Source organism: Peromyscus eremicus, chromosome 23 (genome assembly GCF_949786415.1).
Source record: "Peromyscus eremicus chromosome 23, PerEre_H2_v1, whole genome shotgun sequence".
Taxonomy (NCBI): Eukaryota; Metazoa; Chordata; class Mammalia; order Rodentia; family Cricetidae; genus Peromyscus; species Peromyscus eremicus.
In genome coordinates, this window is record NC_081438.1 from 24,361,108 (window position 1) to 24,375,633 (window position 14,526).

The window sequence follows — 14,526 nt, forward strand, 5'->3', positions numbered from 1 at the left end:
CCTCCCCACCATATCTGGTCGTCTTGGCTTTTGGTTTTCTCTTGGGACTAAAGGGCACTGGTGGGAGGGGAACCAGCCTAACCACTGGTTTATCCCCAGGGTGGACCCTGGCTGCATGAGCCCAGATGTGAAGAATTCCATCCACGTTGGAGACCGCATCTTGGAAATCAACGGCACACCCATCCGGAATGTGCCGCTGGACGAGGTAGGACCACAGGGATCCAAGGCCAGGGCAGATGGAGTGATGGAGGGAGAGCCTTCACACCTAAGCCCTCCCGCCCCCTCAGAAGACTCACCTGCACGCTCACCTGTCCCCAGATCGACCTGCTGATCCAGGAGACCAGCCGCCTGCTCCAGCTGACCCTTGAGCACGACCCCCATGACTTACTGGGCCACGGGCCAGGGTCGGAGCCCAGCCCCCTGCCCTCCCCAGTGCACGCTCCCAGCGGCCAGGCAGGCAGCTCTGCCCGGCAGAAACCAGTCTTGTAAGTCAACCTTTACTTCTGCAGACATTATTCTGGTGCTCTTTCATCCCTTCAGCTCCGCCAGCATTGTGGTACAGGGATTCTAAAAGATGTGAGGATAGGAAAGAGGAAACAGTGGACAGGGCCCCAGCTGGAAGTTAGACACTGTCCCCGGCACACCCACATCTTCTGTTTTTGCACTCTAATTTTTTTTTTTTTTTGCATTGATTAATTCATTTACTTTGTGGGGGGAGGGGGCACAGAGATGGGGAGTGAGAATGCCACAGCACCCATGTGGAAGTCAGAGGACATCTTGCAGGAATCAGTCAGGGCTCCTGCCCTGGGTCCAGGGGATCGAACTCAGGTTGTCAAGCTTGGTGTGGCAAGTGCCTTTACCCACTGAGCCATCTTGCAGGCCCTCTCTCTAATTCTAAAGTGTTTAAAAGGGAGGACGGTTTTTGGCACACTTTTCTGTAGGCACATTAACGGATGAATCAGTGAGGAGCAAGCGTCGTAGATAAAACATACTTCAAGCTGGGCAGTGGTAGCGCATACCTTTAATCCCAGCACTCAGGAGGCAGAGGCAGGAGGATTTCTGAGTTCCAGGACAGCCAGGGCTGCACAGAGGAAATCCTGTCTCAAAAAAAAAAAAAAAAAACTATTTTAAGACTGGGCAGTAGGCAGAGTGTTCACCTAGCACAAAGCCATGGGTTCTATCCCCAGCACCACATAAGCTTGGCATGGCGGCACATCCCGTAATCCCAGCACTCAGGAGGTAGAAGCAGGAAGATCAGAAGTTCAAGGTCACCCTTGGCTTCCTAGTGAGTTGAAGGCCAGCCTGGACTACATGAGACCCTATTTATTAAAAATAAATAAGCAAAAAAACTCCATATTTTATCACTTTGATGTGCCAACTCTTGAATTTTTAAAAAATAGTTGCAGCCGGGCGGTGGTGGCGCACGCCTTTAATCCCAGCACTCGGGAGGCAGAGCCAGGTGGATCTCTGTGAGTTTGAGGCCAGCCTGGTCTACAAAGTGAGTTCCAGGAAAGGCGCAAAACTACACAGAGAAACCCTGTCTCGAAAAATCAAAAAAAAAAAAAAAAAGTTGCATTAATATAAATAGAATTCATACAAATTCCATTCCTATCACTGGCTTGGTAGCAATGTACATACTGTGCCATCATTATAAATACTTGGCCCATTGTTCTTACCTATCAGCTTCTTGTGCATTTTGCTATTCTTTCTGGGAATCTAATGAGATGGTGCTGATAGATGGCTCCGTAGGTAGGAGTGCTTGGCAGGTAAGCACGAGGACCTCACTTCCGATCCCAGCAGCACCGTGTAAAAAGCCACACCTGTAACCCCACACCTGTCTCAGAAGTACAGTGGAAGGCTGGAGAGACGGATCAGCAGTTAAGAGCTAAGAGTGTGCTAGGTAGTTGTGGTGCACGCCTTTAATCCCAGCACTCAGGGCAAAGGCAGAGGCAGGTGGACCTCTGAGTTCCAGGCCAGCCTGGTCTACAGAGTGAGACCCTGTCTTGGGCATGAGGGGAGCTTAAGAATGTGTACATTATTGCAAAGGACCAGAGTTTGGTTCCCAGCACCCACTTTGGGTGGCTCACCTCTACCAGTTCCAAGGGGTCTGATGTCTTTTTCTGGCCTCCACAAGCATGGTGCCCACATGCACAAACCTACACATAGATAAAAACGCATACAGATAATTAAAAATAATAAGTCTTAAAAATAGGTGAAGAGTGATTAAGGAAAATACCTGATATCAACATATGACCTCCACATGTTCATGCACAAATATATACGTGCATACTCACATGAATGCATATATACAGCACACACACATACCATGAGAAACTACAACGTACTACAATGGTTTCTAGCTTTTACTTTCTCTCTTTCTCTCTAGTTTGTTTGCTTGTTGGATAATTTTTAGTTTGTTTATGTGTTTTGTTTCATACATAGCCCAGGCTGGCTTTGAACTTGTGATCTTCCTGCCTCCACCTCTTAAGTACTGAGAATTGCAAGTATGTTTGACCATAGCCAGCTGTTTTCTAGTTTTCTTCGTTTTTTTTTTTTTTTTTAATTAGTGATTTAATAATGAAGGCTCACTCGAAGCTTTGGAGAAAGTAGGACGCAGACTAGCATCTTAACTTCATGGAGCAGCTCGTGATTGGCTTGGGATAATGGGGACTTTGGGGGTGACAGGGCATCAGCAATTCCAGGGGGCTTTGGACCTTTTTCCATGCCTAGAGGTCTCCTCTGAAGGGTTGTTGCCACACAATGACGTGTTTCACAAAGATTACTATGGCCCAAGGTAAGGGCGGAATTTGATGTGGGATGTCCAAGTCGGGGTTGGCTAATAGTCTCCTGCAGTGATCCAGGCAGCGGGTGCCATGAGTCCTCTATCCTCGAACCTGAAGAGGCAGGAGGAGGGACGGAGAAAAGGAATCAGAGGCAGCCTGTTACTTGCCTCATGCTGGGTCCTCTCCAGGACTCTTGGAGAAGCCTTTTGAGGGGCTGCCTTCTGGAATGATAGCCCTCATTCTAAGACGTTGTACTGCCAAAGGCATGTACTCCTTCACCTCTGTTTGTCCACACCTGTGTACATACGGTACAATGGGCATATCAGGCAGGGTACCTGAGCCTGGGCCACCAAGCAGAGGAGGCCATCAGCACCATCTAACAGGCAGACAGCTTTGTGGCTACCCCAAGACACTGGGCTGTCCTACCTACTCCCAGGATGGGGGTGAGCATCGACTGGTTTATATGGTACTTTTTGCAAGGAGTCAGGGGCAGTGTCTCAGCTGGGTGCCACCTCCTCATAGCACTGGGTCCCCATGTGCCTTTCCCAGGAGGAGCTGCAGTATTGACACGTCCCCGGGTGCCAGCTCACCAGCCTCCCAGCGCAAGGACCTGGGTCGCTCCGAATCCCTCCGAGTGGTCTGCCGACCACACCGCATCTTCCGGCCATCTGACCTCATCCATGGGGAGGTGTTGGGCAAGGGCTGTTTCGGCCAGGCCATCAAGGTATGCAAATGGGGAGGGGCAGGCTGGATGACGTCTCTGACCACCTCTTCCCTCACACTGCCCCCTGGGAATCCAACATGGGACATCTAGATTCTATGCTCTCTGCCCAGTGTTACCCTCTCCTATTCCTGGATTTCCCTGAGCTGATAAGAGGAAAGAGATTTTACATGGGTAGACTTAGAACTTTGTAGTTTGGTTTTAGAGACAAAGTCTCATGTAACTCAAGCTGGCCTTGAACTCACTAAGTAGCTGGTGATAGCCTTGAACTCCTGATATTCTGTGTTCCACCTCCCAAGTATCGGGGTCACTCATGCACTAGCATGCCTAGTTTTACTTTCATATCAGGACAAGGTCTCTCTGTTTCCCAGGCTAGCCTCAAATTCACTAGATAGCCCAGGCTGGCCTTGGACATGAGATCCTCCTGCCTCAGCTTCCCAAGTGGCTAGGGTTATAGGCATCTGTCACTATGTCCCACATGGTCCTGAGTTTTGTCCCTCCATATCCCACCGTAGGTGACACACCGAGAAACAGGCGAAGTGATGGTGATGAAGGAGCTCATCCGCTTTGACGAGGAGACCCAGAGGACATTCCTCAAGGAGGTCAGTGGAGAGGGACAGTTGTGTGCCTCACATGTCCACTCTCTGCCCCAGTGAGAAGGGGTTGAAAGAATTGAGAGGGTTCAGGCCCCACTGGGAACAGGGCAGCTTGAGCAAAGACATAGCTCCGTGAGCTGTGGGTGTAGCTCAGTTGGTAGAGGGCTTGCCTCGAAAGCATGAGGCCCTGGGTTCAATCCCCAGCACCACATCTACCAGGCATGGTTGTACACGTCTATAATCCCAGCACTTGGGAGATGAAGGCAAGAAGATCGGAGGTCAGCGTACTCCTCAGCTCCATAGAGAGTTCCCAGTCAGCCTGGGCTGTGTGAGCCATTGACTCGGACAGTGTCCGAGGTCAGAACAGCTGTGTGCTGGCGGTGTGGGTGGGTAGAGGCTTGCCCACCATTCACGAAGCCCTGGCTTCTAATGCAAAAGCTGAGCTTGGTGGTACATGCCTGTTATCCCAGCGTGTGGGAGGGAGATGGTGGTGTGAGGATCAGGAGTCCAGGGACCTCCATGGCTACATAGACCAGTTTGAGCTATGAGGGACACTTAGAAAACAAAAGGCAGCTGGAGAGTGGCAGCACATGTCTCTAATCCCAGCTCCTGGGAGGCAGAGGCAGGCAGAGCTCTGTTCAGCCAGCCTGGGCTACAGAGCTAGTTTCAGGACAGCCAAGGCTATACAGAGAAACCCTGTCCCGAAAAACCAAAAGAAAAAAGAAGAAGAAGAAGACAACACAGTGGCTTGCTGGGTGAGAGGAGCCTGGGTGCCCTGCTGGAGGGGAAGGTCCAGGCCCAGACTGTGTGTACCCCCCCAGGTGAAGGTCATGCGGTGCCTGGAGCACCCGAACGTGCTCAAGTTCATCGGTGTGCTGTACAAGGACAAGCGGCTGAACTTCATCACAGAGTACATTAAGGGTGGCACCCTGCGGGGCATCATCAAGAGCATGGTGAGCAGGGCTGGCGGCTGGGGATGGTGGCTCAGGTGCTAGAGTGCTGGCCTGGCCTGTGTGAGGCCCCAGGTTTGGTCCCCAGTACTGCATAAACCCGGTGTAGTGGCGCACTCCTTTAATCCCAGCACTAGGGAGGCAGGCAGTGGATCCCAATGAGTTCAAGGCCATCCTGGTCTACATGGCAAGTTCCATGCCAGCCAAGACTACGTAGTGAGACCCTTTCTATATACACATACACCAAAACCAAAAAGGGAGGTTGAGGAGGAAGTGGTCAGGATGCCACTATCCCCTTGCATGGCCATGACCCCCAATAACATAAGAACTCTCCACTTAGCTCTCTGAAAAGTTACATCACTTCCTACTAGTGCCGTGCTCGAAACTAAGCCTTTAGTATAAGCTCTAAACCACGGCAGAGCCAGAGCCCCGTTCTCCCCCTCGCCTGGTGCTGAGGGTGCAGGCGGCTTGTTGGACCTTCAGCTCTGACTCTGAACATTGGTTCAGCCTGGTTTTAAAACTTGAAATAGGGCCTGGGGAGACCTGAGTTCAATCCCAAAGACCCTCTTAAAAGCCTAGCATGATGGCATACACTGTTATCCCATCACTAGAGGGAGGGTCTCTGTGGACCACTGGCCGGCCGGCCTACCCAGATCCATGAGCTCTGCCTTCAGTTAGACAGTCTCTCAAAAAGCTAAGGTAGAAGGCCAGCAGGAGGACCTAAAGAGTAAAGGTGCCTGCTGCCAAGCCTGATGGGCTGAGTTCAATCTCCAGGACCCACCTGTGGAAGGAGAGAGCCAACTCCTGCACATTGTACACACCCCTGCATCTGTGCACACATATAAATAAGCATATTAGATAAAAATGTTTAGTTGTAGAAGGAAATTAAGGAAGAAACCTGGCATCTACCTCCTGCCCTCCACATGCACACACACACATACACACACAAAACACAGATAACATACCACACACAAAAAATAAATAAATTATATTTTAAAAAGAATATCCAGGAAGTTAAATAGGGTACTACACTGTTTCCTGTAACAGATTCATGGGCCGTGGTTTATACTGTCTGTCCTGGAGGTGCGTAAACACCCAGCAGGCACCCGAGAGTGTCAGCCACGTGTTACTGCTCAGAATAGCTAGTGTGGGGCTTCAGGAGACCGTGCATCAACCCTTCCTGTGTGAAATCAGTTCTGTTGAGAAAAGATGTCTTTGGGGCCTATCACCCTAGCCCCAAGGCTGAAGCAGGAAAATCAAAGGTCAAGGCCAGCCTGGGCTACATAGGACATCCTGTCTCAAAAAACTGAACAAGGGCCTGTGCGACAGCTCAGCAGGGAAAGGTGCTTGTCCCCAGCCTGTTGACATGAGTGTGATCCCCGGGACCCAAATGGTGGAAGGAGAGAAGGCTCCCCCGAGCTGTCCTCTGACACACAAGCAAAGAAAAGCGTGCCTTGGAGCTGTGCACACACAGCTCTCTCTTAGAAGATAATTATTAGCCGGCAGCTGGGGGTACAGGAACACCTTGGGAGCCTTCAGACTCTACCACACGTGTTCCTGTGACTCACTCAGCTGTCCCCACTCCTGTGGCCCCCTGGGTTCCATCCCAGCCATTCTTCCCTGTCCGCAGGACAGCCAGTACCCGTGGAGTCAGAGGGTCAGCTTTGCCAAGGACATTGCATCAGGGATGGTAAGTGACCAGCCACTCTGCCCTGAGGAGTGTGGGAGCAGAACCCAAGGGGAAGCTTTGAGGTGACCGTGTGATGTAGGTGACCACCTGTGAAGGCACAGGGGACAGCTCAGCAGCAGAGCAGGGGCCTGGAGTCCATCAGCTGATGAGACTTGGTGGGAGGCAAGGAGCTTCCAGAGGGTCAGGGTTGAGCTGGGGCCGAGCATCTGCTGACGGCCATGTTCCACTCCCTCAGGCCTACCTCCATTCGATGAACATCATCCACCGAGACCTCAACTCCCACAACTGTCTGGTCCGTGAGGTGAGCAGTGGGGGCTGGGCAGCAGGGTGAGCTGGAGAAAGAAGGGCTTCATGGAGCTAGAGGTCGGGTGAGCAGCACAAGAGCAAGAGCCCGGAGGCCCTGGGTTACAGTCCTGGCTCGGCCATTTAAAACATGGCGCCTGCCCGCAGACCTTCCAGCAGCGCAAGGCTTCAACAGGTCGGTGAAGGGAAAGCCCGATTCGAAGTGTAAAGCCCCGGCTTTCACTGCAGCCTTGACAGAGCCTCCTCTAGTAGAGGTAGCACAGGCTCCCCAGGCAGCACCGACAGCTGCAGGTCAGTGTGTGGGCAGGCTTCGGGAAGAGGAGGCTTGGCAGGGGCGTTTCAGTCGGAGCAAAGGATAGAAGCAGTCAGCCGAGGGTCGTGTGTTCAGTGCTGCTGTTTAAGGAATTCCCCGGATATTATACAGAAAGTAGAGGCCTAGGCCAAACTGGGGAGCAGATGCCTAGAGTCCTGTTCCCATAATAAAGTACCACGGTCAGCATCTGAACTGAAAGGCTAAGGTGGGAGGGTCAAGTCCTGTGTCAGCTACAGAGCCACCTTAGGGCTAGCCTGGACAACTTAGCAAGACCCTGTCTCAAATTTAAAAGTGGAAAAAAAGGGCTGGAGAGATGGCTCAGAGGTTAAGAGCACTGACTGCTCTTCCAGAGGTCCTGAGTTCAATTCCCAGCAACCACATGGTGGCTCACAACCACCCGCAATTAGATCTGGTGCCCTCTTCTGGCCTGCAAAGACACATGCAGGCAGAACACTGTATACATAATAAATAAAAAAAAAAAAAAAAAAAAAATTTAAAAGTGGAAAAAAAAAAAAAGTCCTGGAAGCACAGGTGAGTAAAGCATACACTTAGATCCCCCAGTGAGGGGCTGGGGTGTGGCTCAGTGGGAGAGCACCTGCCTAGAATCCCCCAGTGAGGGCTGGGGTGTGGCTCAGAGGTAGAGCACCTGCCTAGAATTCTCCGGTGAGGGGCTGGGGTGTGGCTCAGTGGTAGAGCACCTGCCTAGAATCCCCCAGTGAGGGGCTGGAGTGTGGCTCAGTGGTAGAGCACCTGCCTAGAATCCCCCAGTGAGGGGCTGGGCTGTGGCTCAGTGGTAGAGCACCTGCCTAGAATACCCCAGTGAGGGGCTGAGGTGTGGCTCAGTGGTAGAGCACCTGCCTAGAATCCCCCAGTGAGGGGCTGGGGTGTGGCTCAGTGGTAGAGCACCTGCCTAGAATCCCCCAGTGAGGGGCTGGGGTGTGGCTCAGTGGTAGAGCACCTGCCTAGAATCCCCCAGTGAGGGGCTGGGGTGTGACTCAGTGGTAGAGCACCTGCCTAGAATCCCCCAGTGAGGGGCTGGGGTGTGGCTCAGTGGTAGAGCACCTGCCTAGAATCCCCCAGTGAGGGGCTGGGGTGTGGCTCAGTGGTAGAGCACCTGCCTAGAATACCCCAGTGAGGGGCAGCTGGCATGACTCAGCAATGGAGCCCTTGCCTAGCATATACAAGGACCTGGGTTCAATTCCCAATACCACACACACATAAAAAAAAGACAGTGTTGCCCAAGGCCTTCCAACCAGTCAATACAGAGTTATGATCCAATCAAAACCAAGACTTTAGAGTCCCTGATTCTGGTGTTTTAGGTTCCTGGAATCCTCTAGGCCCTGTCAGCCTGCCCAGGACCCTGCCCAGAGGATAGTAGGAATTGCTGGGGCTATCCCAGCAAGACAGAAAACTCCTGGTTGTGGGACATTCTAAGGGTCAGCTTCAAAACCCTGGGCATTGGTGCCATGAAAGTGAGCTGGAAAGTCCTCCATGGGTCCTGCTTGGTCTTGGTGTCTAGGTTGTTGGTGGCCTGGTGCCATTTACAGCCTCAGAGTCAGCTACTCCATTTGAACAGTAGGAAACAGTCTGGAAAGGGAGAGAAGTCAGGGCACAGAGGACCAGGCCTACCCCAAAGGGAAAGACCCTCAGCTAGCCATCTAGTGACACCGGACAGTCACCTGAAGAAAGCTTCAAGGACAGCATGTGGGTAAGGGACCGAACATACATTCCACACCCATTTGATGTGGCCTTAGGGGAATAGTGCCTGCTGGGGCTCCATCGCCTCTGGTAAGATGCCAGGTGATAGGTTGGTCAAGGGGTTTTGATTTTCTTAGTTCTAGAGATGGAATCTAGGACATTGAGCATGCTAGGCAAGTAGTCTACCACCAAGTCACGCCATCAGCCCCTCACTGGGGGATTCTAGGCAGGGGCTCTACCTCTGAGCCACACCCCAGCCCCTCACTGGGGGATTCTAGGCAGGGGCTCTACCACTGAGCCACACTCCAGCCCCTCACTGGGGGATTCTAGGCAGGTGCTCTACCACTGAGCCACACCCCAGCCCCTCACTGGGGGATTCTAGGCAGGTGCTCTACCACTGAGCCACACCCCAGCCCCTCACTGGGGGATTCTAGGCAGGAGCTCTACCACTGAGCCACACCCCAGCCCCTCACTGGGAGATTCTAGGCAGGGGCTCTACCACTGAGCCACACCCCAGCCCCTCCCTGAACCTTTACCTCTGAACCACACCTCCCACTTCTCACTGGAAACTAGAAATTTCAGACAGCTGTTTGCACTGGGACAGAGGGAGGTTCCCTGGGTGTCTGGATACATTGTCTGTGTCATATGTGGGATGATAGGAGATGCAGACAGGGTGAGGACCAGGTCTTACGAAATTTCCAGAACAAGAACGTGGTGGTGGCCGACTTTGGGCTGGCTCGGCTCATGGTCGATGAGAAGACTCAGTCTGAAGACTTGCGCAGCCTCAAGAAGCCGGACCGCAAGAAGCGGTACACAGTGGTGGGCAACCCCTACTGGATGGCACCAGAGATGATCAATGGTGAGTGTTTGCTCTACAGCTCCCAGGAGGAGGGGAGCAGCCCCCCACCACCCTGGCCTCTCCTCCCCTTGGCTTCCCCTGGGTCCCCAATTCACTTGTGTTCCTTTCCTCCGACTGGACTGGGGCCAACTTCTCCCTTGGGGCTTTCTGGACCTGTGACCACCTCCCTCTGCCTCATCTTTACGTTGCTGCCCACTTTAGTGTTGGGTAGGTGTTTGGGTTGGTTTTCACAGTGCGTGGCTCAAAATTGTCAGGTGACCCATCTAGTAGACCGTTTTTCTCTCTTTTATTTTATTATTTTTGAGGCAAGATCTCACTCTGCAGCCCTGACTGGCTTGGGATTCATGCACCATCACACCTGGCCTTTTTTTTTTAGACCAGGTCTCATTTAACACAGGTTAGCCTCGAACTCACTCTGTAGCCAAGGATGACCTTGCACTCCTAATCTTCCTGCCTCTTTCTCCGGTGTTGGGATTATAGGAATGAGCCACCACGCTCAGTTTATGGAGTGCTGGGTAGAATCCAGTGATTCATATGTGCTGGATAAGCACTCTGCCCAAAGTGCTGGGATTATAGGTAAGCACCACCTGCTTGTCTGGCTTTCCTCTTGTTTGATGTTGTTTTGGGTGTTGTTAGTTTTTGTTTTGTTTTATTTTTGAGCTAGGCCCTCTCTGTTATGTAGTCCTGGCTGACCTAGAACTCACTCTATAGACCAGGCTGGCCTCGAACTCACAGAGATCTGCCTGCCTCTGCCTCCCAAGTGCTGGGATTAAAGCTGTTCACCACCATCCCCTCCAGGCTTTGTCTTTTTTTTTTTTCAAGTGTTTATGGGGCTGGGGGTGGGGCTCAGTTGATAGAGGGCTTGTCTAGCATGCAAGAAGTCCTGGGTTCCATCCCCAGCACCGCATAAGCCAGGTGTGGTGGCACATATCTATAATCCTAGCACTTGAGTGATGGGAGCAGAAAGAGTGCTCTGAGTTCAAGGCCATTTTGGGCTACATAGTGAGTTTCAGTCTAGCCTGCACTAGAGTGAGGCCCTATCTCAAAACACCAAAAGAACTGGCATATGCTGGTGAACATTTTCTGTCCTAGCACTTGGGAGGCGAAGCAGGTGGATCTCTATAAGTTTAAGGCCAGCCTTCCTGATCATGGGGAGTTCCAGTCCAGCTAGGGCTAAAGAGTGAAACCCTGTCTAAAAGCAAAACAAGTGCCGGACGGTGGTGGCACACACCTTTAATCCCAGCACTTGGGAGACAGAGCCAGGCGGATCTCTGTGAGTTCAAGGCCAGCCTGGTCTACAGATCAAGTTCCAGGACAGCTAAGGAAGGCTACACAAAGAAACCCTGTCTCGAAAAACAAAATAAAATAAAAAATAAAAAATAAACAAACAGGCTGTGGTGGCTCAGTGGTTAAGAGCACTGGTTGCTCTGCAGAGGACCCAGGTTCGGTTCCCAGCACATAGGTGGCGGCTCCTAACCCTCTGTTTCCAGGGAATCCCATGACTTCTGACCTCCACAGGCACCGGGCACACGTGTGGTACACATGCACACGTGTAGACAAAACATTCATACACATAAAAATAAATCTAAAAAATTTAAAAGAGAAGACAAAACAGGTATTTGAGATAGCATTTGGGCCCCAGGCAGAACCAGGAGTGTCTCATCCCATGACACTAACGTCTACACATCCTCAAAACTTCTTTCCCTGATTTCTTTTGCAATGCCTCCGATGCTGAGCCCCCACTCTCCGCCTGCACCCCACTCTACTCCAAGACCCTTTCCCAATGAAATTCCATCCGTGTGTACCAGAGATTGAAGACGTCTTTATGATGTGACCAGAGTCACGCAGCAGGTGTTCGTTCACCAGGCAGGGTTGGAACTGCTTCTCTCTCTGAGGTCCCAGCATTCTGTCAGACCCAGTGGAACTGGGGGGCCCTTGATTATCTTTTGGTTTGGGTTTGATTTTTGTTGTTTTAAGGTAGGGTCTCATATAGCTCAGGCTAGCCTCGTGCACCGCCATGCCCTGCTTATGCCTCGCTAGGGATGGAACCCAGGGCTCATTCATGCTACTCAAGCAGTCTGCCAACTGAGTCACATCCCTGGTGCCTTGGTGCTCTTAGAACTCAATAGAATGTGATTTTCCTGCCTGTTACCATTCCTTGTCCTACATCCCCTCCTGACACTTGGTCTCTGTTCAGGCCGTAGCTATGACGAGAAGGTGGACGTGTTTTCCTTTGGAATCGTCCTATGTGAGGTAGGTCACTTGAGCAGCTGTGGCGTCCAGACCCAGTGGCTCCTCTCCACTCTCCAATCCTCTCAAGTTCCAGCCTGGGGAACATGGATCCCCAAAGCCAGAGCACGGCATCAATGGGTGCGGTGCTTAGTCACTGGCCATTCCTACTGAACTGTCCTTAGGGCATTTGGTGGGCTCCCCAAACCCCCAGGCTCAGGGGCCTCCCACTAACCAGGGGCTTTGTGCTGAACAGATTATTGGGCGTGTGAATGCAGACCCTGATTATCTGCCCCGAACTATGGACTTTGGCCTCAATGTGCGGGGTTTCTTGGACCGCTACTGTCCACCAAATTGTCCCCCAAGTTTCTTCCCCATCACTGTGCGCTGCTGTGACCTGGATCCTGAGAAAAGGTGAGTGTGGGGAGGGGGAAGGGGGATACTCAGCCTGAAGCAGCCTTGGGGTGGGATGGGTCTTGAGGAGAGCCAGACTCGCCATCCACTGGTTCCTGCCTGTCACCCACCCCAGGCCCTCTTTTGTAAAGCTGGAACAATGGCTGGAAACGCTTCGCATGCACTTGGCTGGTCACCTGCCACTGGGCCCACAGCTGGAACAACTGGAGCGGGGCTTCTGGGAGACCTACCGGCGGGGCGAGAGCTCCCTGCCTGCCCACCCCGAGGTCCCCGACTGAGCCCAATTGACCCTGGAATCCTCATCCCCGCCTCTGGAGAATACACCCTCACCAGATTCTTCAGCAGGAGGTGGCCTAGGCATGGAGCCCTCATCAGGGCAGTGGTGCCCAGACCCCTACCCCTGACCCAGGCCCTGATTTGCCTTCTCCCCTCATGCGGGGTGCCCCTAGCCTCTCTCTGCCTCTGGCCCCCAAGTCACCAGGCTGCACACACACACACACACACACACACACGTGGTCAGTCACATTGCCCTGCCTTACCTCCCATTCTGTGGGGCCGCCCCCTCCCTCACTTGTCTTTGCATGAGCTGGAGGGTCAGGGAAGCTGGACCCATTCCATGCATCGCCTGCAGCCTCCGCACACCGCACCTGCCGGCAGCTCTTCCCCAGTGAGGCTGGGCTAGAAGGCAACTTTAGAGGGAGCCCCTGTGATGGCTGGAGAGTATTTACCAAGGGAGAGGCTATGTTCCCAGGACCCCTGGGGGGAATCTAGGTAGCAGCAGGTATTGACAATGATCTAAACCCCAAAGCAGAGAAAGGTCTGGTCCCACATGCCCACTGGCCAGGCAGTGGCCCTCGCTCTTGCTTAGGGTTCATCTCATTTCTTGATCAAAGCCACTTTAGTGAGAAGCAGGTACTAGTCCTCAGGATGAGCAGGGATCCCTTGAAAAAGAAGGGCAGATGATGCCTGGGATCTAGCTGACAGGGAGGGCCCAGCCCACACAGCAGAGGCCAGGCAGAGGGCATAAGGCAGCCATCCACCAGCACTGCAACACCGCCCCCCAGTTCATCTCAGCACCCTTCTGGGGCCTCTGCCCATTGGCTGGAGCAGCCCCACTCCCTCCTTGGGTGCCTCTGCCCTCTGAGTTCTTTCTGTGTGATCTATTTTTTAAGAAGAGTTGGTATTATTTTTTCATAACGGCTGTAGCAGCCGCTGCTGGGAGTTTAGGGGGATTGTTTTGTTTTTTGTTTTGTTATGTTTTAGGTGGGTGGGGGTGGGAGGGCCATTGCCTCACTTTGCCTCAGTTGATCATCTAGGACGAATTAAAACTGTGAAGCTTTCTCAGTGCACTTTGAACATGGAAGAGAATCTGAGCAGACCCCAGTGGAACCAAGACAGAAGGAGGCAAGACAGACTTGCCTCTGCCCAGTGACCGTGATAGGAACGAATCCAAACTCAGAACAATAAAATCGATTCTGTGCTCCCCATGCGGGGCTTGCATCCTCATGTGTGTCTGGGGCTCTGAGGGAGCAATCAAGAAAAGACGAGGATTAAGAAGCCTAATGTGGAGTGGAGAGACGGCTCCCCAGTTAAAAGCACATACTGCTCTCACAGTCTATGGGAGTTCAGTCCCTAGGACCCACATCAGTTGGCTTACAGGCTTCATGGAGTCTGCCTTCCCCTTCTGGTCTCTGCGGGCACTGCACTTGTGAGCACATACACATAGACAAAAATAAATCTTGGGGGCTGGTTCGATGTTTTGGCAATTAAGAGTAGTTATTGCCCTTGCAGAGGACCCAGGTTCAGTTCCCAGCACCCATGTGGTGTCTCACAACCATCTGTAACTTCAGTTCTGGGTCATTCATCATCCTTTTCTAGTCTCTGCAGGTACCACACATGCATACATATAGGTGAAACATTTCATTGTTTTTTATTTTCAAGACAGGGTTTCTCTGTGTATGCTGGCTGTC

The 14,526-nt window shown here is 52.3% G+C and overlaps 1 protein-coding gene and 1 non-coding gene across 4 annotated transcripts in view; both read left to right on the plus strand.

Annotated features, from left to right (window-relative positions):
* Window positions 1–14,043, plus strand: part of LOC131898213 (LIM domain kinase 1) — a 31,128-nt gene extending 17,085 nt beyond the window's left edge. Inside the window, exons 6-16 of one of the 3 annotated variants that reach the window (XM_059249329.1) lie at window positions 100–205; window positions 319–485; window positions 3,333–3,507; window positions 4,020–4,106; window positions 4,922–5,053; window positions 6,681–6,740; window positions 6,976–7,041; window positions 9,757–9,913; window positions 12,111–12,166; window positions 12,399–12,556; window positions 13,873–14,043. In XM_059249329.1, the coding sequence (XP_059105312.1) occupies window positions 100–205; window positions 319–485; window positions 3,333–3,507; window positions 4,020–4,106; window positions 4,922–5,053; window positions 6,681–6,740; window positions 6,976–7,041; window positions 9,757–9,913; window positions 12,111–12,166; window positions 12,399–12,556; window positions 13,873–13,882 (1,174 nt within the window). In that variant the 3' untranslated portion in view covers window positions 13,883–14,043. Of the gene's footprint in view, window positions 1–99; window positions 206–318; window positions 486–3,332; window positions 3,508–4,019; window positions 4,107–4,921; window positions 5,054–6,680; window positions 6,741–6,975; window positions 7,042–9,756; window positions 9,914–10,393; window positions 10,608–12,110; window positions 12,167–12,398; window positions 12,557–12,671; window positions 13,064–13,872 lie in introns of those variants that run through there. The other 2 variants (XM_059249328.1, XM_059249330.1) reach the window with 2 other exon arrangements.
* On the plus strand, window positions 4,239–4,312 carry Trnas-cga (transfer RNA serine (anticodon CGA)). Its single transcript has one exon. It is a non-coding gene; the product is annotated as a tRNA-Ser (tRNA).
* Window positions 14,044–14,526: the final 483 nt, after the last annotated feature.